Source organism: Vicugna pacos, chromosome 13 (assembly GCF_048564905.1).
Source record: "Vicugna pacos chromosome 13, VicPac4, whole genome shotgun sequence".
Taxonomy (NCBI): domain Eukaryota; kingdom Metazoa; phylum Chordata; class Mammalia; order Artiodactyla; family Camelidae; genus Vicugna; species Vicugna pacos.
Window position 1 is genome coordinate 11,051,388 of NC_132999.1, and position 22,822 is coordinate 11,074,209.

Here is a 22,822-nt window from a genome sequence, read left to right on the forward strand (position 1 = left end):
TAGAGAGGACTTCATCCACATGAGGGTGGATGAAGTCACCAAGGAAGCCAATATATCTTTGATGAATATTCTTCTTCATAAACACTTATCCTTATCTATGGTCATTTCATCAGGACAGATTTCTAGGAATAAAATTATTGGGTCAAAAGGCGTGTCATTGCCAAGGCTCTCAATACATATTGCCAATTACTTTTCAAAGTGGCAACAATGTATATTACCAGCCAACACTGAATATTATCTTTTAATCTCTGTCAATTTGACACATATAAAAATAGAATCTGACTGTTGATTTGAATTTTCTGATGACTAATGAAGCGAAACGTTTTATCATGTGTTTGTTGACCGTTTTTATTTCTTCTGTGCATTGGCATGCTTAGAGCAAGATTTTTGTTGGAGTACGTTTTAAAAAACTTATAATTTGCATAAGTTATAGCTTTATTCTTCTAATCAATTACTTACAATCTTTTGTTTTTTATGTATAAGATAAGGAAGTACAAGCTAAGAAGAGGGATCAGACTGATGCCATGGTGGCCTTTCTGGCACCTCATGAGTTGTGACCTTTTATTTGCTTGGGCAGATAATGGCAACTGTAATATTGGGATTTATAACAAGAAATACGTATGAGATCTTAGTCCCTGTCTCCAGAACAGACCTCTTAAAACTCTTACCCTTGGAATTTCCTAAGTGATGAGAAAAAGCAAGATGTCTTGTGTTATGTTAATGAGGTGGCTTTTGGACCCCTATCTCAGGATGAAGGCTGGTTGCCCAAAGAACCTACCATGCGATTAGAGGGTTGGTTCCGTCCCACCCCGACCTCCCGCTGGGGAGGGGAGAGGAGCGGAGCTGGATATTGAGCTCAATCACCAATGGCCAACGATTTAACCAATCATACCTACGTAATGAAGTCTCCACAAAAACCCCAAAAGAAGAGGGTGTGGAAGGCTTTGCGGCTGGTGAACACATGGAGGTCTGGGGAGAGTGGTGTGCTCGTAGCCACGCCCCATGCCCCTTCCCCACGTGCATTTCTTTCATCTGGCTGTTCCTGAGTTACACCCTTTTAAAATAAACTGGTAATCAAGTAAGTAAAATGTTTCTCTGAGCTCTGTGAGTAGCTCTAGCTAATTAACTGAACCCAGGGTAGGGGTCCTTGGAACCTCCAACTATAATCAGTGAGTAGTCCAAAGCACAGGTGATAACCTGGCATCTGAAGCGTCGATGGGCGTGAGGAGAGAACAGGCTTGTGGGACTGAGCCCTTCACCTATGGAATCTGGTGCAATTTTCTGGCAGGCAGTATCAGAACTGAGCCGAGCTGCAGGATACCCAGCCGGTGTCAGAGCACTGCTTGCTGGTGTGCGGACCACCCCCTCCACCAATCGCCCCACACACACGTTGGAACCGGATCTAGAACTTTCAACAGTTTTAAAGTATTAAACTCCAATTGAGGAAGCATATATAATACAGATTGTTATTAAATACACATAATAGAAAGAAAAATTGAAATGACATAAAAGTTTTTAAAAAATTTAAACACTGTGCTCACTGAAGTGAAATTACCTAAAAACTAGAAATATTGTTAATATTGCTAAAGGGTGAGTAGCAAACATTTTAGGTAAACCATTTTTTGGTCTAATAATGCACAGCAGTAAAGAAAGTCATAATAACAACACACATTTACATAGGACTGACTACAGGCCTCGTCATGTTTTAAGCACTCTGTCTGTATTACCTCATTCTTTTAACAACTCTGTGAGGTGGGCATCAGTTAGACATTCCTTTTAGAGGGCAGGAACGTGAGCCCCAGATAGGATAAGTAACCTGCCCAAGATTCTGCCCCAGCAGAACCCGAATTCTATCACACAGTCCGAGTCAAAAGCCCAAACTGTTTCAGTTCCCTTATACATATTATTTCATTTACTCCCTAAATAATATATTTTTTTCCCCTAATGGAGACCCTGGGGATTGAACCAGGACCTCCTGGATGCCAAGCACGCACTTCACCTCTGAGCGATACCCCTCTACCCTCATTTACTCTTTTTAGAGACCTTCAGAGGTAGATCCAGCTCCCCATTCTAGAGATGGAGACACTAGATACAGGACTCGCTCAGGTCCTGCAGGTGGGAAGTGACAGAGGATGGACTGGACTGGACCCAGGTCACCTTGAGATGGAGAAGTTGGGGCTCCTTCCCCTGATACAACACTGCCTCCCAGAAAATAGTTAAGAGCCAAACCCTGTGGTACACAGGTTAAGCGGTAAAGGAATTCAGAAACAGAGGAGACTGATGGAGGCCAGAAGAGTCAGGGAAAAGAGTGAGATAACGAGGAGCAAAGACAGGATCTGAAGGGTAGGATGGAAGAGAAAGGGCAACTTAAGCCAGAGGAGCGAAGCCTGGGGGATGAGCCAGGATGGCCTGCGAGGGGACCGTTAAGGCTCGCGTTCTGGCTCGTGGGTTTGTGCTGGTCTGTCTTATTCTTCTGGTAATTTTCTTCTAGGTTTTATTTTGACACATACTAATTATGTGGCCTCCTGTCTCTTCCCTTGAATTAATACGCTTTCTGTGAATTTCTATCAAACTGTAGCTTCTAGAAGGCCAGGAATTTATCTTGTTCATTTTTGATTCCTAGCCTAGAAAGACTTAATATGTATTTGTTGAAATTGGTTGAATTGCTGGTTTTGACCCATTCTCGACTTTTAGATAAGGCTGCCTAACAGAGTCATGTCAGTCTCTTCCTTTCAACCGTGTTCCCTTCTTCCAGCGCTGACCCCCACCCAAGTCTCCCCGCCCTAAAACAATGTGATGTTAAACTAAAACAAACCAACGCACAAACAAACCGAAACCTGTTTCCTCAGCTCCACTTTCCCATCTAACTACCGCTTTGTTTTCCTCCTTTCCCTCACAGTCAAACGTTGGGTTTTTGGCACCTGCTCACCCAGCTCTTTTCTTACTTCCCACTTACTCCTCTGCCTACTCCAATCTGGTGTCCCTGTCAATCCACCTAACACGCAATGGACAATAAAATTCTCTAAGTACTTGCCAATCTATAAAACAAATGGGCTTTCTCCAGCCCTCATCTTGCTTGACTTCCCACAGAAGCAACTTTGGACAGTTGATGCTTTTAATTTAGCACCTGTGGTACCCAGTTCTCCTTTTCTGCCACATCTTTGGCTACTTCCTCTTCTCCTCCTTGCCTGGTCTTCTTCTACCAGCCTTAAGATGTTGATTTTATGTAAGACTGCTGCTCTTTATGCAATCTAATTACCACCAACAATACATACTTACTGAATTAATGAACGGACAAACAACCTACCACCTTCGTTGGGCTGAACCCTAAGAAAATCAGTTTCTTTCTCCTCGTGCTGACTGTTTCAGTTAACCTTGTCTGTATGCTGTTCTTGCGTCTTCTACACCTTGCTAAACTCTACTTGGTCCCATTTCTAATTTATCTCTGAGCCTCAGCTAACCCACAATCCATCCCTAGGTCTGTTAATTCAATTCCTGGCTCTGACGAAGTTATTTAGCTTTGGACAATTTTGATTGCATGAATTCCCAGTAGACTTCCTGGAGAGACAAAAAACACTAGCACTGAATTTGACAGTTGTTTGATATACCATGAAACCAAATAAATAATTTGAAGTAAAGCTAGTGAATTGTCTAGGGGCAAGTTTTACACAGTTCAAGTAAGCTTAGTACCGACTTTTCCCTTATGGAAAATATTTCGTCGGTTTCCTGTAGATATATTGCTGTATTTTGTTTATCTGAGCTTAGTTTCCCTGTTTCTTCTTTATTTAAATTGGTCCACATTCTGTTATTTTTGATCTTCAAGTGTATGAGTTCTCAGTAATTTTTCTTTTTTTAGATTATCAAAAGAACACTTATTATAATAGAAAAATTTGTAGAAAAGGAGAAGAAAAAAGATACAAATTATTCTTAATTCCACCTTCCAGACATAACCAAACACATGGGATTTTTCCATAGTAACATAATCATATAAAAATATTCCTTATAATGCTTCTGGCAGAAAGAAATAATTTACATTTTTTTCTAAAACACAAACTAACAGAATCTTAAAGAGCTTTTTCATTTTATAATTCTTTTTTCTTTTTTGAGTCCAAGGGACTTTTTTCTCCTCTATAAAATACTAGTTTTAATTTAAACCAATCATTATAAATGATCTGAGTTTACAAAAATAGATCTTTTCTTTCTTCTCATTTTTTTTTTTTTGAGGTGGGCTGGAAACTTACTATTCAACTGGCAAATCACATTGTTGGGGGTAAAATTATAATTATGTCTGAGGTAAGAAAGAAATACTTCTCTAAAGCATGATTCATTTTAAAACTGAAAGAGCTAAGGATAGAAGAAATTCAAGATCTGAGAATCCTTTCTCAATAATTAAGGCAAAGTTGTACTTGTAGTCAAAAGAACAGCTTAACCCTCTGCTTTTCTCTAATGTTTTCATATCTTAGCTTCATTGCTGGGACCAGATTGTAAACTCTGCGGGGTCAGGAGCTGTGTTGAGTCTTTTCTGGATCCCACAGTGATCTGCAGTGTCCTATAAATGCATAAGACATATGGACCTTTCAACCCCTCAGATCACCTGGACTGGAGTAAACAATACTGTCATTTGTGTGCTCTCACATCTTCTCTCGTCTGAACTCCATGTCAGTTCTCTGGAGTATATACCCTAGGCCACTCACTATTACTGAGGCTTCAAAATGGAAAATAAGTGTCTTGCAAATATGCTTATACTATAATTTTAAGTTAAAAAGTGTTTAGCGCAGAGTACAAAATGATTTCAGCTACCGTATTGTCAAAATATCACAGAAAAACACTGCCTAGAAAAGACCCAAAATGTTAACAGGGGTTATTTCTGGGTTGCAGAATAATAGATGCTTTGTACTTGTCTGCATTCCTTACCCCTGACACCCACTCACGCGTGGGCACACACACACACACAAAACCTCTCCATAAATATTACTTGTTCTAAAAAGGAAGCAGAAGATTTTTACAGAAAAAGAATTAAAAACAGAAGTAAACAGACTCCATTTTTCCTCCTCTCGAGAGAAACTTGAAAGCTGCTCATCCTTCAGGCAGCTCCGCTTGCCAATGTCGAGAAAGAAAAGGATAGAAAATAACATAGCATGCATCTGCCAAGACAGATTTGTGGCTGACATTTCTTCTGAAAAATGTCTCCATTAAAATAAGGAGCTGTTGGTGTTGTCTCCTGATTTAGTCATTTTGGAAAGTAATGAGTAGCTTTCAGAACTGGATTTCAGCTTCCCCATGGAACCCATCACCTTGAATGGATGTACCTCAGACATCATGAGCTCCTGATGGAGGGGAGTTAATCCCGGGCACAGTCATCTTCCTAAAACTTCCTTACTTGCATGATGTTGTGCAGGATAGTGAGGTGCTCGATAAGTGTAAGCTGTTATTCATTATTAGTATTTTGGACATATTTTGATTAGACCTGTTTCTAAGTGTTTTAGGGCCTGGGCTACAGACTCCACTAATAACTGCAGATGTCATTTATTTAACCACCCATGTGATATGGGTGCTTTATTCATATTATTTCTCATCTTAATTAATCTTGAAAGTCAGTTAACTCCAACCCCATTTTACAGATGAGGATCCTCCAGCTTAGAAAAGTTTAAAACCTTGCCAGGATTCAAAACCACGGTCTTTGTGACTTCAAAGCCAGCTGTTGGCCGACGATACCGCGCTACGTTTTGCGGGCTATCGTATTTATCATCGGTGCCCTTGCAGCATTTCCCTAGCACGGGGTTTCTTTGACTGCATTAGAGATTGAGCAGGGTTTTGAATGATACGGGCATGAACACATGTAGGAACCAGCAGCCCTGCCCATCGTTCTTGGTGTCCGAGACCATCCCCAGGGAGCGAGGAACAGGGGTGAAATCAGGGAAGGGGGTGAAGGCAAAATTGGAAGAAAAGAGAGAAGAAAGCAAGCAACATCGAGAGCCCGTAAAGCAGCTTCTGAAGGGCTTTCACAGCTGGTGGCAGGTTTGGCAACGCTTCTTTCACACTGTTCATCTGGGCTCAATTTTCTCAGTTCATCATTGCACAGGCGTTGCAGAGGCCACCTTTAAAAAAAAAGTCACTGGAATATAGGAATTTCTCTCTTGTCAGCTCCAACATAATAAAGGAGTCAAGACGAGGCAGTAGCACAGCACATGTGGTCGCTAAAGCACCGTAATGCAGGGGGCCGCACCATCGAGGTAATAATGCTAATACCGACAGCCATGTGTGATCAGTGTTTTCTGTGCGGGGCACTGCGTCAAATGCTTTAATTATCTTTTCTTGTTTAATCCTCACAATCTACCTAGGAGGTATGTAGTATGAGATTCAGTTTTTTAAATTTCATAACTGAGGCCCTGAGAGTTTTCATAACTTGTGCAAGGTCAAGAGCTGGTTAATGACCTATAACCATGATCGGTTTGCCTCTGACGGCTTTTGTTTGTTTTTTTATTTGCTTCCAAGTTTTAAATCACTGGCCCTGTATTTCTCACTGATAAATGATGCTGCTCTCACTTGTCTGGTCATGTTCATTTTTTTCCTAGATTCTTCTCTTTATGTCTCCAAATCTAGAATGTTTTAGGGTGCTGGTTTAAATCTATGTTTCATTCATTACATATTTATTTATTGAGCATCTATTACATGCCAGGCAGTGTTCTAGGCGCTTGGGGTAATAATGGTAAAGAAATCAGTCAAAATATTTTCCCTCGGGGAACTTTTGCCTCAGTGACATTGCATATTCTTTCTGAAATTTGTGTTATTTGAAGAATTCAGATTTACCTTATGAGAGTGTGGAATGAAGAAGAAATCAAAATCAGATGTGCAGTTTAAGATTTAACTTTGGAATCCAGAGACCTAACACTTAAAAGGAAAACAAGAACAGACTTCAGACTAGAATTCTTAAATGGTGTTACCTAGGAACAACTGCAGAGAAGATGCACGAAAAGGTTTTCGAGTGGAAAAGTATTTTTGGCTTTGTTTTTGCTCCCTCTCTCCCCGAGTATTCCCCCACATATTTCTGAAGGTCATCCTATAATTGACAACCCATGAATATTCATTTAGTAAATGTATATCGAAGGCAAACTTATAGCCTCTGAGTCAGGTGCTGGAAATAAAATACCGAGGACAATAGTAAAATTATAAAGAATAAAGTAGATGTGCAGTTATAAAGACAGTAGAATTATGGTTCAAAGACACTAGAATCATAAAGAAGTGGAATTATAAAAGAATGTAGTAAGCGTCACAATAAGGATCACAAAGAAGTGTGAGGGGAGCTCACAGGTGGGGTATCTGTCGCTGACAGAGTGGCTTCCCAGAGGAAGCCATCTCCAACGTGACAGCCCAGCCAGGTCCAGGCAGAGTGGTGGAGGGGATCAGGACTGCAGCGAGAGGGCAAAGCTGGGGCAAACAGCCCCTAGCTGAAGAGAATGCAATCTGAGAGCAGCTACAAGTGAGAGAAAATAATCTGAGTCAACTGAAGTCTCCTGTGTTTTTTCTCTTCTCTTCCAATTTTAAAGCAGAGCGGTCATTTCACAGAAAATGGAGTCAAGCAGTGCCAGTGTGGAATTGTCTACCCATGAGATTTAAGGAAACTAATTGATTGATATTGTTAATATCAGATTTCAGTGTTTTAGGAATTCAGATGGGATTGCTGAAACGAAAAGGCAATCAGAAGTAAGCTGCAGTCACCCAACATTGCTGACAGCGCCAAGAGGACTGCACCTGAGGCTTTACGATCTTCTGAGACAGAGAGGGCTTAGTTGGAAATTACCACTGAATTCAGTTGTAAAGGATCATGTCATCTTTTGGGACTTCTGTCAGAATGAATTTGTCATGAACATATGCACTCTGAAGCTGTGGCAGAAAAACTAAAAATAAACACTATCAAGTATATATCAAATGCTGGTGATGTCTGTATTCAGATTTTTAAGCAGAAGTTTCAGGACAGAAGAAAAATCCCGTTATATTGCACGACAATCTGGATATTTTCAAATTAAATTTTCAGGTAAGAAACAAGATTCTTAAAATAAATCCATTGTTTCTCTTTGTCTTCCTTGATCCTGAATTTGACGGCAATCGTAGAAACTGTTTGACGCAATACTCCTTGGTATCTTCTCTCACGGTTGCTGACACTTTCAAATAACCTGTGACCTGGCCATGGTTAGAGGCCAGACCACAGGAGACAGCAGGCATTTCTGGGTTTAAAACACTACCAAAAAAGCTACTTATCCAATCCAAATGAATGAAGTCTCAACAAGGTCTTGTTCACACTCAACTTTTTAGAATTAGTTCATTCAGTCCAACTCCTAAATTAATGCATGAATTCAATAAACATTTTAAAGCACTCTGTGTATCCGGTACTATTCTGGCTGTTCCTGCTAACCTGGTTCCTGAAGAGAACAGCCCAGGTCTTGCTACAACCTACACACGTCCGGGCCTCTGTTCTACAGACATCCTTTTAAATTCAGGCTTATTTTGTTACTTTATACAGGAGATGTGAAAGCCAAAAATCAGCGTCTTCATTGATATTCGAGTACTCTATACTAACTAGAAATCTCAAAACAAATGCCTAAAAAGAAATTGATGGATGAGAATGTTTTAAAGTTTATTTTATACTATACTCAAATTTCTAAATTAGGGAGAGGGGAATCCACAAGAAATCAGAATGGTTAATATAAAATTTCTTTTATTTCCTCATTCCATCCCTGGCTGTCTAGCCCTTGATTCTGTCTTTTCTGTCCACCTATTCCCATTTCCAATCCTGAACATGGTAATGACTATGACTCCTCACTCAGTAATTTCAGGCATCTGATTACTTCCTTGAATGCATGGAGTAACCTCCATAGATTGGCCCAGAGTGTTTTGAGTTCATTTAGTCCCACAGGAGTTGCCATGGAGAAGGCAGAAGCCATTCATTCCCCCTGGCAGCCCTCTGTGCGTCCTTCTATCATGCAATGGTCGGATGCACTGAGGCCACTCATTCATCTCCTCTCCTCCCCTATCCACGGGCGTCCTTCAGAGCAGGGGCAGGTCTGCATATCCATCTATGTCCCACCTGCTAGGTCAGGGTGAACAAAGTGGAAGCACCATTCTTGGGACCGTGCCCGGGTGAGAGTCTTCCAGAGGCTGGAGAGGTGAGAGGCAGAATGACAGATGAGGGGAGCAGTCACAGCAGACACGACAACAGCCCGTGCTGCATCTGAAGGGTGATGCAGGACAGACTGGAGAAGGAAGAGTAATGACAGAGTGTGACACGGCGTGAGTGAGGCAAGAGTCAGGCTGTACAGTTTAGGATTTATCTGAGAAAGGACTGCGAGCTCTTGTCCTTACCCGAAGTGAGGTAAGGTAGGTGTAACAGCTGGAACATCTAAGGCACTGAATAATTTTAATCCCTACCTTACAGAGTTTAGTGATTAAAAGGGATAATGATTAAAAGAGGTAAAAGAGGCATAGAGCTGGCACAGCCCTTGCTATATTATGTGAGTTCTCCTTCATTTCTCCCCAAAGTAGATTTCTCAGTCAACAGCACCTTGCATTGCCCATCACGATGGCTTTATCAGTATCATTTCTGACTGTTTTGAGAGAGAGGCTAATTCTTTTCTTGGCTGCAAGTGTGACTCAATCTCTTATATTAACTGAGTGGACTCTGTGGGACAAGACCTATTTCAAACCTCAGCTCCCTCCTTTACTGGCACTGGCACTGGCACTGACGGTACGTTCCTGAACCTCTCTGAGCCTGTTTCCTTCATTAAACTTTAAGGACAGTTGTGAGACTTAGACATAAAGGGGATAAAGGTCATAGAATATTAAAAGTACTTACTGAAAAGTAGTTATTATTAAGCACAGGCACTTTCTACTTTAACTATTTTGGACAGAATGACTAGCAAATGTATTTCCCAATATCTTTTAAAAAGAAAATGGAATTTAAAAAAAACCCTGTAGTCATTATTGTAGGTTGGTTTATTTAACATTTGTCCAAACTCTTTTCCTTTGATTTCCTCTACCTCAAAGCCTGGGGAGCTAAATAATTCATTTCCCAGCCTCCCTTGAAGGCAGGGGAAAACATGCGACCCAGTTCTAACTGATGAGACCAAAGTGTGAGTCAATGAGGGAGGGAGAGGAAACTTATGGGAAAGCTCTTATTTTCCTAGTGAAGGGAAATAGATATGGCTGCCCAGCCCCTTGCCCTAACCCCTTTGTCCTATTTGGAATGTGAATTTGATGACTAGAGCAGCAGCAACCATTTTGTTACAATGAGGAAATGCATCAAAGAGGGTGGAACAGGAAGACAGGAGGAGCACGGTTCCTTAATGACACCATTAAGTCACTATGTTAGCCTTGGATCATCCATCACTGTATTTATTTTTGCACAAGTCAAATAAACCTGTTTGTTTAAGCCACTGCTATCCAGCCATTCTGTTACTTGTAGTCAAACACATCCCTGAAAGGTATAAATCTTTTTCTTTTTTTAATGATAACTGACTATGGAACCATGACCCTCATATTTGTAAGATGTGTCAGGCTGTCTTCCTGGAAATAAATGGTTCCAGACATATCTAAACATTTTTTCCACTTAAATCATTAACTTATTTACTATGTGAGTTATTTTGAAACAATTATTTATGGAAAGAATCACTGATAATTCAACTGAATCTGCTGTCTCTTTGCTTGGATTTTGATGTTACCTGACAGTGCTTTAGCTAGTCACAGTCCTTAGTACATTATGTTGCCTTTCCTTTCAACTCTGCCATGAATAGTGCCCAAATGGGAAACCAAATGTTTACGTTGGTGAACAGCATGTTACATCTCATCTGCAGATGATCTATGAGTGCTATTTTAGCTCAAGCTCTTTTTTGGTTATTCCTGTGTTTGTAGTTGGTTCCAGATAGTTGTAGGTCCTGCCCCATGGAGAAGTAAAGCCTTGTGCACCCCCGGTAACCATGCCATCCTATGCCCTTATCAACTCCCTCCCAAACACTTCCTCCACTCAGGGTTTCACACACAACTACCAGCTTATATTTCAAGTTGTGTCATTCCTTTGCTCAGAGCCTTTATGGCTCACCCGTGCCCACAAAATAACCCTTCTTCCTTAGCTGAGCACTTCGGGGCCTTCCTTAGTGTGACTGCAGCACACTGTCCCCCTTCTTTTCTAATTCTCACGACTCCATCATATACCCTACATGCCTTATGTCTGCTCATGTCTGCTTTTAAAGCCTACCTTCCCATTTCTGGGTTCTTTTACCCACCCCACAAGGGCCAACATTTCTAGTAAGTTACTCTAGTTACTCTTTTCAGGAGGAAGTCACTTCCCCGCCTGACTCATCCTGGTATGTTATTATACTGCTGTGTGTGGCACTGACCCTTTCCTGGGCTATATTCAGGTTATTTTTGTTTACATCATTGCTGCACACAGACTCTACAAAGGCAGACCTATGTCTCCGTATCCTCTCTGTATTCCCAGCAGTGCCTGGTCTGCTCCTTGCTTTTCATCTGACACGCAGTAGGCCCTCGATACAATTGTTTGAATGGATGACTGTAAAAGCACTGTCATAATGGGGAAGATGAACTATAAAACTCAGAGGAGACAAGGACAGGGCTTTGCCTGAAGCAGAACTGCGGGCCTGGTTCTGCATTTGATTTGTAGAGCTGAGCAAGGTCAGAAGATGATGGGTGGTGTAGATAAGCAAATATACAAGGCACAGCAATTGGCCATTCCTGGTAAAATTTTCTTCTTGTGTGCTCAATCAATTTTATGAATTTTCTTAATTATTTTACATCTGTCATCTAGCAAAATTACTTTTTAAAAAACCTTTCAGTGTAATGCACTCATAGAATTCATGTTCTCATTTATTCTAACCTGAGAAACAGAAATGAAGAGATTATAGCTGAATAGAGGTGCTTATCAAATGATAAATGCCCGGAGAAAGCAGCAATGGGCCTTCTCTTCACGATCTGGAGTCATAAGTGTCACATTTTAATGAAGGGACAGTATAGCAATCACAAGGGCTGCTTCTGGGGTCAGTGCCCGGGATCTGGGCCAAGGCTCTACTGCTCTTGTGGGATCCTGGGCCAGCTACTCTTTCAAGTATTTCACTTTTCTCTTTAAAAAATGGAGATGATAAGAATATTTGCCTCATGGAGATATGATGAGGATTAATGACCTACCACACGTGAAGCACTTTGAATAGTACCAAGCATCTATTAAACACTTATAAATTGTTAGCTATTGTTTTTTAAGACACCATCTGTTCATAACATATTCTTGTATTTTCCTCACTAGTTAAGTCTTACATGCCTGGTCTTTTTCTTTTCTTTTGTCTTCTTTCCTTTTTTTTTGGTCACTTAATTCAACTATAGTGCTGTCTCTATTTAAAAATATTGATCAATGCCAATTCGTTTGGTCTGAAACATAAAAAAAAAAATAGCCCAAGAACTTTACCAAAAATATTTTCTTATTCACATTCTCAATAAATTTCTGTGTAACATTTTAAAGTAGATTAAGACTTAATTCTGCAAGTGTGTGGAATGTTCATTGACACTATTGTAATTACCATCCTGATCACAGAGCATCTCTTGGAGAAGTGACCAGCTGAAAATCTGTGTGTGTGAGTGTATGAGTGTGTGTGTGTGTGTGTGTGTGTGTACCTTTTACTGTCAGGAACTGTAGGTTTAAAACAAGAGTTTACAGGAAGCGGTTAGTATGACATGACATTCAGTCACCATCTATGAATCTGTTTTATTTTACTTCAAAAATTACAAATAAAGACAAGATGTTGTAAAAGGCAGTCCCATGGAAACAGCACAGGCTTTAAACTATTCTTAGGTAGACCTGTCAATAATAGTTCTTGGAATCAGCATTTTCTTAACATGAATCTTCCAAATATGTTCACTTGAATATTATCTTGATTTTGTCCACACCATTATTTCATGGTTATCATGTGAAGACCCTACTTTATACTTAAGATGATTAAAGTGTATTAAGTGGGGCTTTTTGGACTCCATTTCATGAGAGTTTGTAATAATGAAATTAACAGAAAGGTATCTTATGCCCCTTTGGGGAAGGAGTCATGTTCATCCTTTAAGTTCACTCCTCGTTCTTCCCGTGAACACCTCTATGAAACATCACAATGAGAATACCACATTTGCTGGCATGAGAGCTCTTCTCGACAGGCACCGACAATAGGTTCGCCATATAATCGGCATCAATTTCCCACTTTGAAAGGAAATGCACTTTCTGAGTCATGTGGTTTGCTCTCTGCCAGTGGAGTGTGAATAGGTCTGATGCTGAGTGAGCTCTGGGTATGGAAAAGTTGTGAGTCAGGGCAGCTCGCTCCTTACCGAGACAGAAGGCCAGAATTAGCTATAAATACGGTATCTGCTTGTTCTCCCTGTTTTGGCTTTGATGCTGTTTAGCAACCAGCGTAATTTGTCCCAGGACTGTGGATGTTACTTTGTTAGATGTGGATTGCTATTTCGTGAGCAAATAACTGTCTCTATCTCTCAGTGCTTTTAATTTTCCTTTCTATACAAAAGATCCAAGAATGAAATGGGTATCATAATAGTATTTTAGTTTTTAGAGCCCACAGTAATGACAGTTTTGAAAGTAATCAGATTCACTTTTCAATTTCTAGATATTTTAAAACCAGGATTACAAAGATTTATGTTAACAGGTAAATTAAGTGGGTCCCACTGATGAACCCACCGAGAAGGTATCCTCCTAGGTGAGCCATGGTACTTTTTCCAGGGCAGCACGGTCTTGCCAGCTCTGCACATGGGAGGATCTGATAAATGCTGTTGCCCAGACAGTGTGACTCCTTGTAAGATAGTCTAGAGTCAAGTCAAAAATGGGTATTTCTCATCTCTCATTCAGAGCACTTCACATTGAGTTTCTTTTAGTATCAGGTTTCATGCTGAAGGTACTGTCTATTTGATTTAAAAAGACTTTGAATTCAAAACAATTCAGAGGGACATATATCCAGGTGCACATATACACCACTGTCACCCAGGTAAATATCTTACAGAATAGCTCCACAGCCTTTCTCATCTATTAACCTTTGAAAACTCCTCCTCGACTGTTTTCTGTTTTAGTTACTGAATCCACTAAATAGGATTAGTGGGGGATTTTGGTTACGTAACGGGTGTTCAAACAGGATATAATAAGTGATGGCATTTAAAGGAAATACATAACTGAAAAATTGTACTCTACACTGGAATTTGGTACAACATTGTAAAATGACTATAACTCAATAAAAAAAATTAAAAAAAAATAAAGGAAGTACAGCTTCCCTGTTTTGTATATTACAAATTTATCAACCTCAGGCATTGAGATACAATGACGGAATTTTCCTCCTCGTAATTTTAGGGGAACGGGTTTGTTTGAGTAAACTGTTACCAAGTGTTTCATTGCCTTTCTTGTGTTTAGGTGAGCTGCCGAGTCTGCTGAGAGTCTCTGCTGTTCCGATTCCATGCAGTGGTGCTGGTGGAGACGGTGGTAACTAACTGAGGACTGTGCACTGGGAGTTCAGGGATAAGAGTACTTGTATTTTAAAGGTTAGTGTTGATTCCTATGAAAATGGAAGTTACTTAACAGATAAGTACTCAGCAGCTCTGTCTAAATTAACTTTTACTATTCTTGTTTATTTCCCCTCTGGCTACGAGTGCCTGGTGGGATGGGAATTACATAATTTCGGTGGTAAATTTGAAATACATAATAGGAGGATTCTCATATTCAAAGGAAGTCACATGGGGCAAATTGAGCAAATGCAGCGCCAGGGGGGTCCTCTGGGGGCTCAGACACAATGCCTCAACAGTGGCGTGGTTTTGACAAGAACGTGTCTCTACGCCAGGGTTCCCTAGCACTGAAGCCAGTTTGTGATGAAGCATTCCCTAAACCACAAAGAAATGAGGAAAATAAGGCAAACACTGGGAGTTTTTCTGAAAGCCAAGATTCATTTAGAGACTTTATTTGGAGCTGCCATTTCTAAATTTTTTGTACCCAAAATATCCCTATCAATAGATTTTTTTTTCTTTCTAATACCCTCACTTAGTAAAATTTTAAAAAAGTCAACCTGGGAATGCAAATTAAAACAATAAGATACCACTGTATACCTACTAGAATGGCACCACTGGAACACTGACACCACCAAATGCTGATGACAAAGTGGAGCAACAGGAACTCTCACACATCACTGGTGAGAATGCAAAATGGTACAGCCACTTTGGAAGACAGTTTAATGGTTTCTTACAAAACTACACATACTTTTACCACATCATCTACCAGTAATGCTCCTTGGTATTTATCCAAATGAACTGAAAACTTACATCCACACAAAAACCTGCACATGAATATTTACAGCAGCCTTTATTCATAATTGCCAAAACTGGGAAGTACCCAAGATGCCCTTCAGTAGGTGAATGGATAAATAAACTATGGTATATCCAAACAAGGGGATATTATTTAGTGCTCAAAACAAATGAGCTATCAAGCTTTGAAGCAACCTGGAGGAAATTAAAATGTATATTACTAAGTGAGAGAAGCCAGTCTGAAAACGCTACGAATTGTGATTCCAACTATATGACATTCTGGAAAAGGTAAAGCTATGCAGATAGTAAAAGCATCAGTGGTTGCCAGGAGCCAAGCTAAGGGGATGGGGGTGGGTAAGAGAGGAACAAGCAGAGCACAGAGGTATCTAAGGGCAGTGAAAACACTGCATGATATGATAATGATGAACACATGTCATTATTCACTTGTCCAAAAACAAAGAATGTACAATACCAAGAGTAAACCCCAGAGCACACTACAGACTTTGGGTGATGGTGATGTGTCAGCATAGGTTCATCAGTTGTAACAAATGTCCCACTCTGGTGGGGGATGTTTATAATGAGGGAGGCCATGCATGCATAGAGGCAGGGAGTATATAAGAAATCTCTTGTTTCTTCCTCTCAAGTTTGTTGTGAACCTAAAATTGCTTTAGAAAAGTAAAGCCTTAAAAAATAAGCCAACTTCATCTCAGTGCCATTACAATTTTTTCTGACCTACTATATACTGAAATTAGGGAATTACTGGTCCATGTGCCTTGCTATATGCTAAGATGGTTTATAATTAGTTCCTCACCTTCTTCCCTAGGAAAGTTTGTGTTGGTGAACAAGAAATAATCCTGATTTTACCAAAGACCCTCTCCCTTTCCTGGCTGAAGAGATCCAGTCAGTAAGTCAAGGTACTAGTTAGCAAGTCTCTTCCTGCGTCTTATGACTATAAGCTTACTTCTCAGCTTTAAATTTTGCCTCTCTTGCTTCCTCCTATAAAAAGTCTGGAAGAACAATGACCATTGGCTCACTTCACAGTCTGAAACTAATGTGGACCTTCACGATGGTCGTCAGTATTAAGCAGCATTTGCTCAATGCACATGGGCAGGCAACCATTTCTCTGGCAAGCTGTGTCTTGTTCCCGCTGACTGGAATATCCAATGGCACAATGCATTTTGGAAAATAATAACATAAACACTGCATCTTACCCTATTATTTTTCAAGCATATTAAAAGACTCTTCTTAAAAAAAAAAACCCTGCATTTGTTTTTTTAAAGAGTTCGTCAAGCGTACAATGACTTGGCCTGTTTTAACTGTTTCTTTAAAAACATTCTAGCTTGTGAAGATGACTAAAATGAAGACTTTTTTTTTAATAAAAAAAGCTTTTAAAATAAAATAAAAAATTATCACTAAACAGACCTATTATTGAGGCTTTTATACAGTTTCATCAAGTCCAACTGCTCCAAAATGTCATGAGACACAACTTACTCACTAAAGACTAAATAAGTAGCTTTCCTAATCCCAGTGCTGCTCAAACTTTGAAGAGACACTTCAGACAATCTTTGGGAACTCACAGCATCCTAATCTTTAATTAGAAGCAAAAAAGCTGTAAAAGACATGATGAACTATTACATCCAACCTACGGCAAGTTAAAAAAAAAACCACAAGCTTGTCTGAAAAGATTCTCTGAAGTCCCTAGTATACCAGGCTTGTGATTTCATACCGTTCAATTCATACTTGCACAGATGGCGGTATACAGACAAGTGTAATAAAAGAATAAAAATGAAGCAGTCCATGTGATGGGAACCATGTCAATAAGATACAGTATTTCAGGCAACAGCATGTTTTCCTGGCTATTTTGATTAGATTTTTTCTCCAGTTAAACTAGGTTTGTTTGTTCTTTAGTCAAATCTGCCAACAGATACCGTTAATGCTGAAGTAAAAAAGAAAAAAAGAATGAGTTGACATCTGTTACAATTCAACCACCATATTCAGACACAGCCATTGTATAGCTTGATTATATGGGTGACAAAGATATCAAAGAAAACATTGGGACAATTTTATAACAGATAAACAGACACTTTCAAAGAAAAACAGTGAATTCGGCAAGAAGGTTTTATAACCTAAATTCTTCATTTTGGATTTCTTCAATAATCCGTCTATGGGAGAAAAGGCAACAGAAAACCCTCAAAGAGAACAGATTTTTAAGTGGTAATTGTAGGTTCCAAAAATTGGCATTTGAGGTGGAAGGAAGAAAAAGGAGGAAACAGGAAAATTATAAAGCAACGTCAATCACATTGCCCTTATGACATTCCAGGCACTGTTCTAAGCATTTGATATCCATTTATTCCTTGTAATTACATTGAGGTAGGACGGATGATTATACCCATTTTACAGGTCAAGCATTTGACTCAGAGAAAAATAAGTAACCTGCAGGGTGTCACACAGGTGCTAGGAGACGCAGCAGGAACCTGGACCAGGCAATGTGGCTGCACGGTGCGTCTTACACACAGCCTCTCCCTGCCAGGCCACATGCATTCTCTCATTTCACCCGTACAGCAACACATGCAGTATGGAGTGTCATCTCCAATGTACAGATGGCGACCAGGTCCTAGAGCACCGCGAATTTACTCAACGGCAGTGGAGCTGAGATTCCAAGTGAGGTTTCAGATTCCAAAGCACGAGGGAGGAAGTACCCCTCTGGGGTACTGTTCCAGGCATTTGGACTATGTTATGAAATAAAATAAAGATCTTTACCTCTTGTTTATTTAGCTTTGCACCCCTAACACCTAGCAGAGTGTCTGGCACCCATCGGTTCTTAATAAATATTTACTGAATGAATAAATGAATTAATTAGGAGGAGCAAGTAGAAGAAAAAGAAAACAAACTACAGAGAAAAAAATATTTGGGTTTAATCTTTTAACTCCCCGATTTTCACTGAGATCTTAATATGCTTTTGATTAGTAAGGATGATCACTTTAATGATTTAATTCATCTTTTAAAGCAGAAAGGCTACCAAATATATTTTAACTCCAAAAGTGAGCTACGATCCAGGTTCTGCAGGAGGACATGCGGTTCAGGATACAGTGCTTGCTCCTCTGTCAGACTAGACTTTCAAATTCTATTTCCCAGAGCTCAGCCTGCGTTTGTGCTCACCGCTTTTGAAAAGGTGACTTTCCAATGCAAGGCTTCTCCCAGTAATTAGAGGCGTTTATCTTAAAGCTCATCTGGGTTTAGCAGGGAGGTTACAGGCTGTAATCTGCATTGTTACTGACTCCTTCAATTAGAGGCAATGGCATTTCACCTCCATGCAAAATATTAGTAAATTAACAGTCCTCACTCTGCATTCATTTGGGAAATCTGCTCTGCTTGTGATGACGAACGTGACAAGCAGGGAGTAATCAGAGACGCTCCGGTAATACCTTTAAGCCTTGAAAACATCAATTAAAACTCTGGCCCTGCAGTTTGTGCTTGGGGTTTGGTCTGTAGGGTAAATTTCTATTTTCATGACACAGCGCAGAAGTCAGCAATGGTAATTTGCAGGAGAAACAAACAAAAACTCCGACAAAAAAAGAGCCACAGAAACACCCATCCTGATTTTCTTGAATCTTTCATATCACTCATGTCTCTTTTAGACCGAAAATGAACTCTGGCATTGTGAACACTTTTCAGATCAGATTTACGGTTCTCTGCCATGACAACGTGGACTCAAAGGGCAAATTCTAATAAGCATTTCCTTATAGTGCTAGAAAGACCAAAACTATTATTCAAATGCCGTGACAATCTCTTTCAATCTAAGGGCATTTTAGGCTAATGAAGAGATTTTTTTTTAACACAGTAATTGTTAGGTTATAGGAGCTCTGCAGATGGGATTTAGCAGATTTACCTAAAACTTATGAGAAGCGTCCTCTGTGCATTTTATTGGGATGGAGACGCATCACGTTCACAGGATTCTCCACGGGGGCTTAAAACCCCACTAAGCAAGAATCTCTAGTCTGGTGAGAAAGACCAAAGGGCTGAGGGGAGGGTTCTGTGGAGCTCGGGGACCACCATGGAGCACCACGGAGCTGCTCTGGTCTCAGTGTCATCTTCTGCAAAACGCCTTCCTGAGGTGGCCAATGAGCCTCTTTGTCTCCTCTATTTCAGACTTGAATCTCTGATGTAGGGATCATGACTTAGGCTGAATCTTCACCTCCAGCTTCCTCTAACTTCTAATAACCGTAATAACTAGTGATTCAGCCTCATTCTTCTTTGACACACTGAATATCATTAACCACAACACAAACTGAATGTTTATGAAAAAATTAGTATTTGCACTGTTCAATGGGGCCGAAAGAGCAACGCCTTCCATTTTGAGACAATATCACTTCTCCATGACTAGTCAAACTCTTCGGAAATATCTTCTGGGTTGTCAGCATCTCATTTCTTTAAGCAGTACACTATGGTAAGGTCTAACTTACAGTTTAAGTCTAATATAACACTGTATCAACTATGTAATTTTAAGTCTATCAATTTTACTTGGTTTCCAAAGATAGAAGAGTTGAGAAACTGGGCATGTTTTGCTTAAAATTATCAAGAAATTATTTTAAAATTATTTTTAACTTGAGGGCCATAAGATTCTAGCCAGGGTTACCATTTTTTTTTTGTAAAAATTAAATGAAAGTGAAAGTGTTTTTTTAATGATTTAATAATGGTTTAATAAAGGCAAATCAGATCAAAATTACCAGTTGTTTTCATTGGATCTGTACCCAACAGAAGCCACATATTTAAGGTAGAAAGATTTCTAAATGAGAAGAACATGGGACAATTAGAAATCTAAAAGGTCGTTCATGTACTGGACATACAAAAGTACAGCTAACTTACTGTCATGATGAGCCCCTTCTCCTGGAAGTATTTAACCAACGGAGCAGCGTTCTGCTTGAAGTTCATCAGTCTCCTTTGGGTAGCTTTCAGGTTGTCATCAGGTCGCCCCTGTTGCTCTGCACGCTTCAGTAATCTTTCTTTGAGCCTCTGATTGGCACAAGCCAGGAACACCACCAAGTCGGGAGTACAGATCTGTGGAGAGCATCAAACAAGTAGACAAGGTGAGAGGGTAGTGGCATTCAAGTCTTTTGGGTCTGTTGAGGCTGCCATATTTTTGACCCGTTATGTTCTTGCCAGCGTGTTTCCAGGGCTACGGCTCTACACAAAGCCAGGAGGAGCTATTGTTATTACAGTCCAGGTAAATGGCATACTTCGACCCACACAGCTGTGTGCAGTGGCCCGCCTATTTCAGGAAAAGACTTTTTGTCTATGCTCAAATATGTTTCCAAGTTGAATTAAGAACAATATAGGCCAAAAAAAATTAAATTAAAAAAAAAAAGAACAATATAGGCCAAACTCTGCCAAAGGCAGACATGACTTGACTTCAGAGGGGAGATGGCCACTGGGCTACAGAAATTCTCTGCAGCAAACAAGGCCTGCTGCTATTATTACTGTCTGCTGCCCTTTAAAAAGTATCAACTGCATGCCAGGCCCAATGCTAAGTTATTTCCTATGATATTGCTAAACTTTAGAACAATCAGCAAGGTAAATATTATCTCCATTTTAAAGATGAGCAAAAAAAAAAAAAAAAGATAAAATGAAGAGCAAACAGAGGCTCTGAGAAATTAAGTACTTCTCCGGGAGTCATATGGTCAAGGTCAAAGGTGGTATTTGAACCCAGGTCTGTCTGGTCTATGGCCTGTGTTCCTTCCACTATTACAAAGAACCAAATGGTTCAAAAACCTTCAGGAATTTATGAAAATACCAAGGAATGACATGAAAAAAACCTATGTAATAAAGAGTTCTTATTTAATTTAATTAGAACTAGTACTGCATTTAAAAGATAACACGGCCATATAAAGTGAATGTAGTTTCTTGCTGAAGATGGGACAAGAAAAAAAGGGCAGTTCTGCATAGTGCTTTAAGGAAATGATCGCCCCGATTTTTTATTGTATCCTCACATTAGTAAATTATTTGTGCATATACCCCAATAAATATATACTTATTAATTTATAAAATGTGCTTGAATATATAATATGCATGTTTAACCATACTAATATAGTATGCATACTATAAAATATACACAAAAATGCAATTTAAGAAGAATGGGATATGATAATCATAACTTTAACATTTTCTTCCCACATCACAGAGGTTTGCCTTGCACACTCTGGAGACCACTGATTAGAAACTGGAGCCTGGAGGCTGGGAAACATGGGGTCCGTTCTGGCCCCAGGATTTAACAGCTGAGGTATGGCATATGGCTTAACTTTGCTAGGCCTCCATGTCTTCATCTGTCAGAAGAGATAGATGAGCCTACCTGCATGAGTTATAAAGATTAAATAAGATAATGTATGTAAAATATGTAACACAAACCTGATCGATGGTAAGTGCTCAAAGAATGTTAGCAATGCTTGCTATCTCTTGGTTTTCATGATTCTATGTTGTCCTGGTTCTCCTTTAACTTTTGGGTTTTTATTTTGTTGTTTTTTTCCCCTTTGCTCTCATCTTTACCCCCTTCTTAAATGCACTAGTAATGGTATTTCCAAGGCTTAGATCATGTTTTGTTTTGTTTTTCCCTCTCCAAGTTCTCATTCTCTCAGCAACCTTCCGCTGTTCTGGTTTCGACCACCTATCCTGTGTTGCTGGATTCCAAATCTACACTTTTCAGCACCGACTTTCAATAGCACTTATATCCTATATTTGCAAATGCTTATAAGACAGCTCTACCTGAAAGTCTTAATGTTACATGTGACCCAGCAAGGACAGGATCAATTCCAGCACCTTTTCATCTAAATGAGTGTCCTGTCTTGCTGAGCCATTTATTTGTTTATTTTTATGATAGCAACCCTACTACTTTCCTGACTCTCTCAGCTAGAAGTCTTAATATCATTTCTAATCCTTATAAAACTTCAGTCTCTCCGAGCTCTCACCATTGACTATGGATTTTTGTCTTGAAACACTATTCAGACTCCTCCTCCCCAAATTCCCACGGCCACTGTGTACGCACAGGCACACACTGGCCTAAGTGGTTAGGAGCATGAATTTTAGAATCAGATCATCCTGATTTTATATTTTGACTCTGCTGTCTACTAGTTGTTTGTCCGTGGGTAAATGGTTCAATATCTCTGAGCTTCAGTTTTCTCTATTGTAAGAAAAACAAAAAGAAGAAACTCTTCCAATCTCAGTGGTTTAGTATCTCCAGAGTTTTAAAACACTTTTACATAGTTTTTGAGAAACCTTAGCAATTTAGAAAGTCACTTTGTATTTTTGTGTGATATATGATAAAAGAATTATCTGAAGTTAAAACTTTTATCTTATCACATATTATAATGTAAAATTCATATTTAAGAAAATCTTTGGCAATATTCAGTCTTACCCAATATAACAAATGACATCTTTTAAAATTTACTTTGAATAAATTATATAAGGGAGAAGATAATTTTTGACAAATAAATTTAAA

General features: G+C 39.5%; 1 protein-coding gene across 1 annotated transcript in view; it reads right to left on the reverse strand.

Moving 5' to 3' along the window:
• Positions 1-22,822, reverse strand: part of AK5 (adenylate kinase 5) — a 211,164-nt gene that overhangs the window by 144,074 nt on the left and 44,268 nt on the right. The window contains exon 6 of the mRNA XM_006205968.3: positions 20,200-20,391. Within this exon, the coding sequence (XP_006206030.2) occupies positions 20,200-20,391 (192 nt within the window). The remainder of the gene's footprint in view (positions 1-20,199; positions 20,392-22,822) is intronic.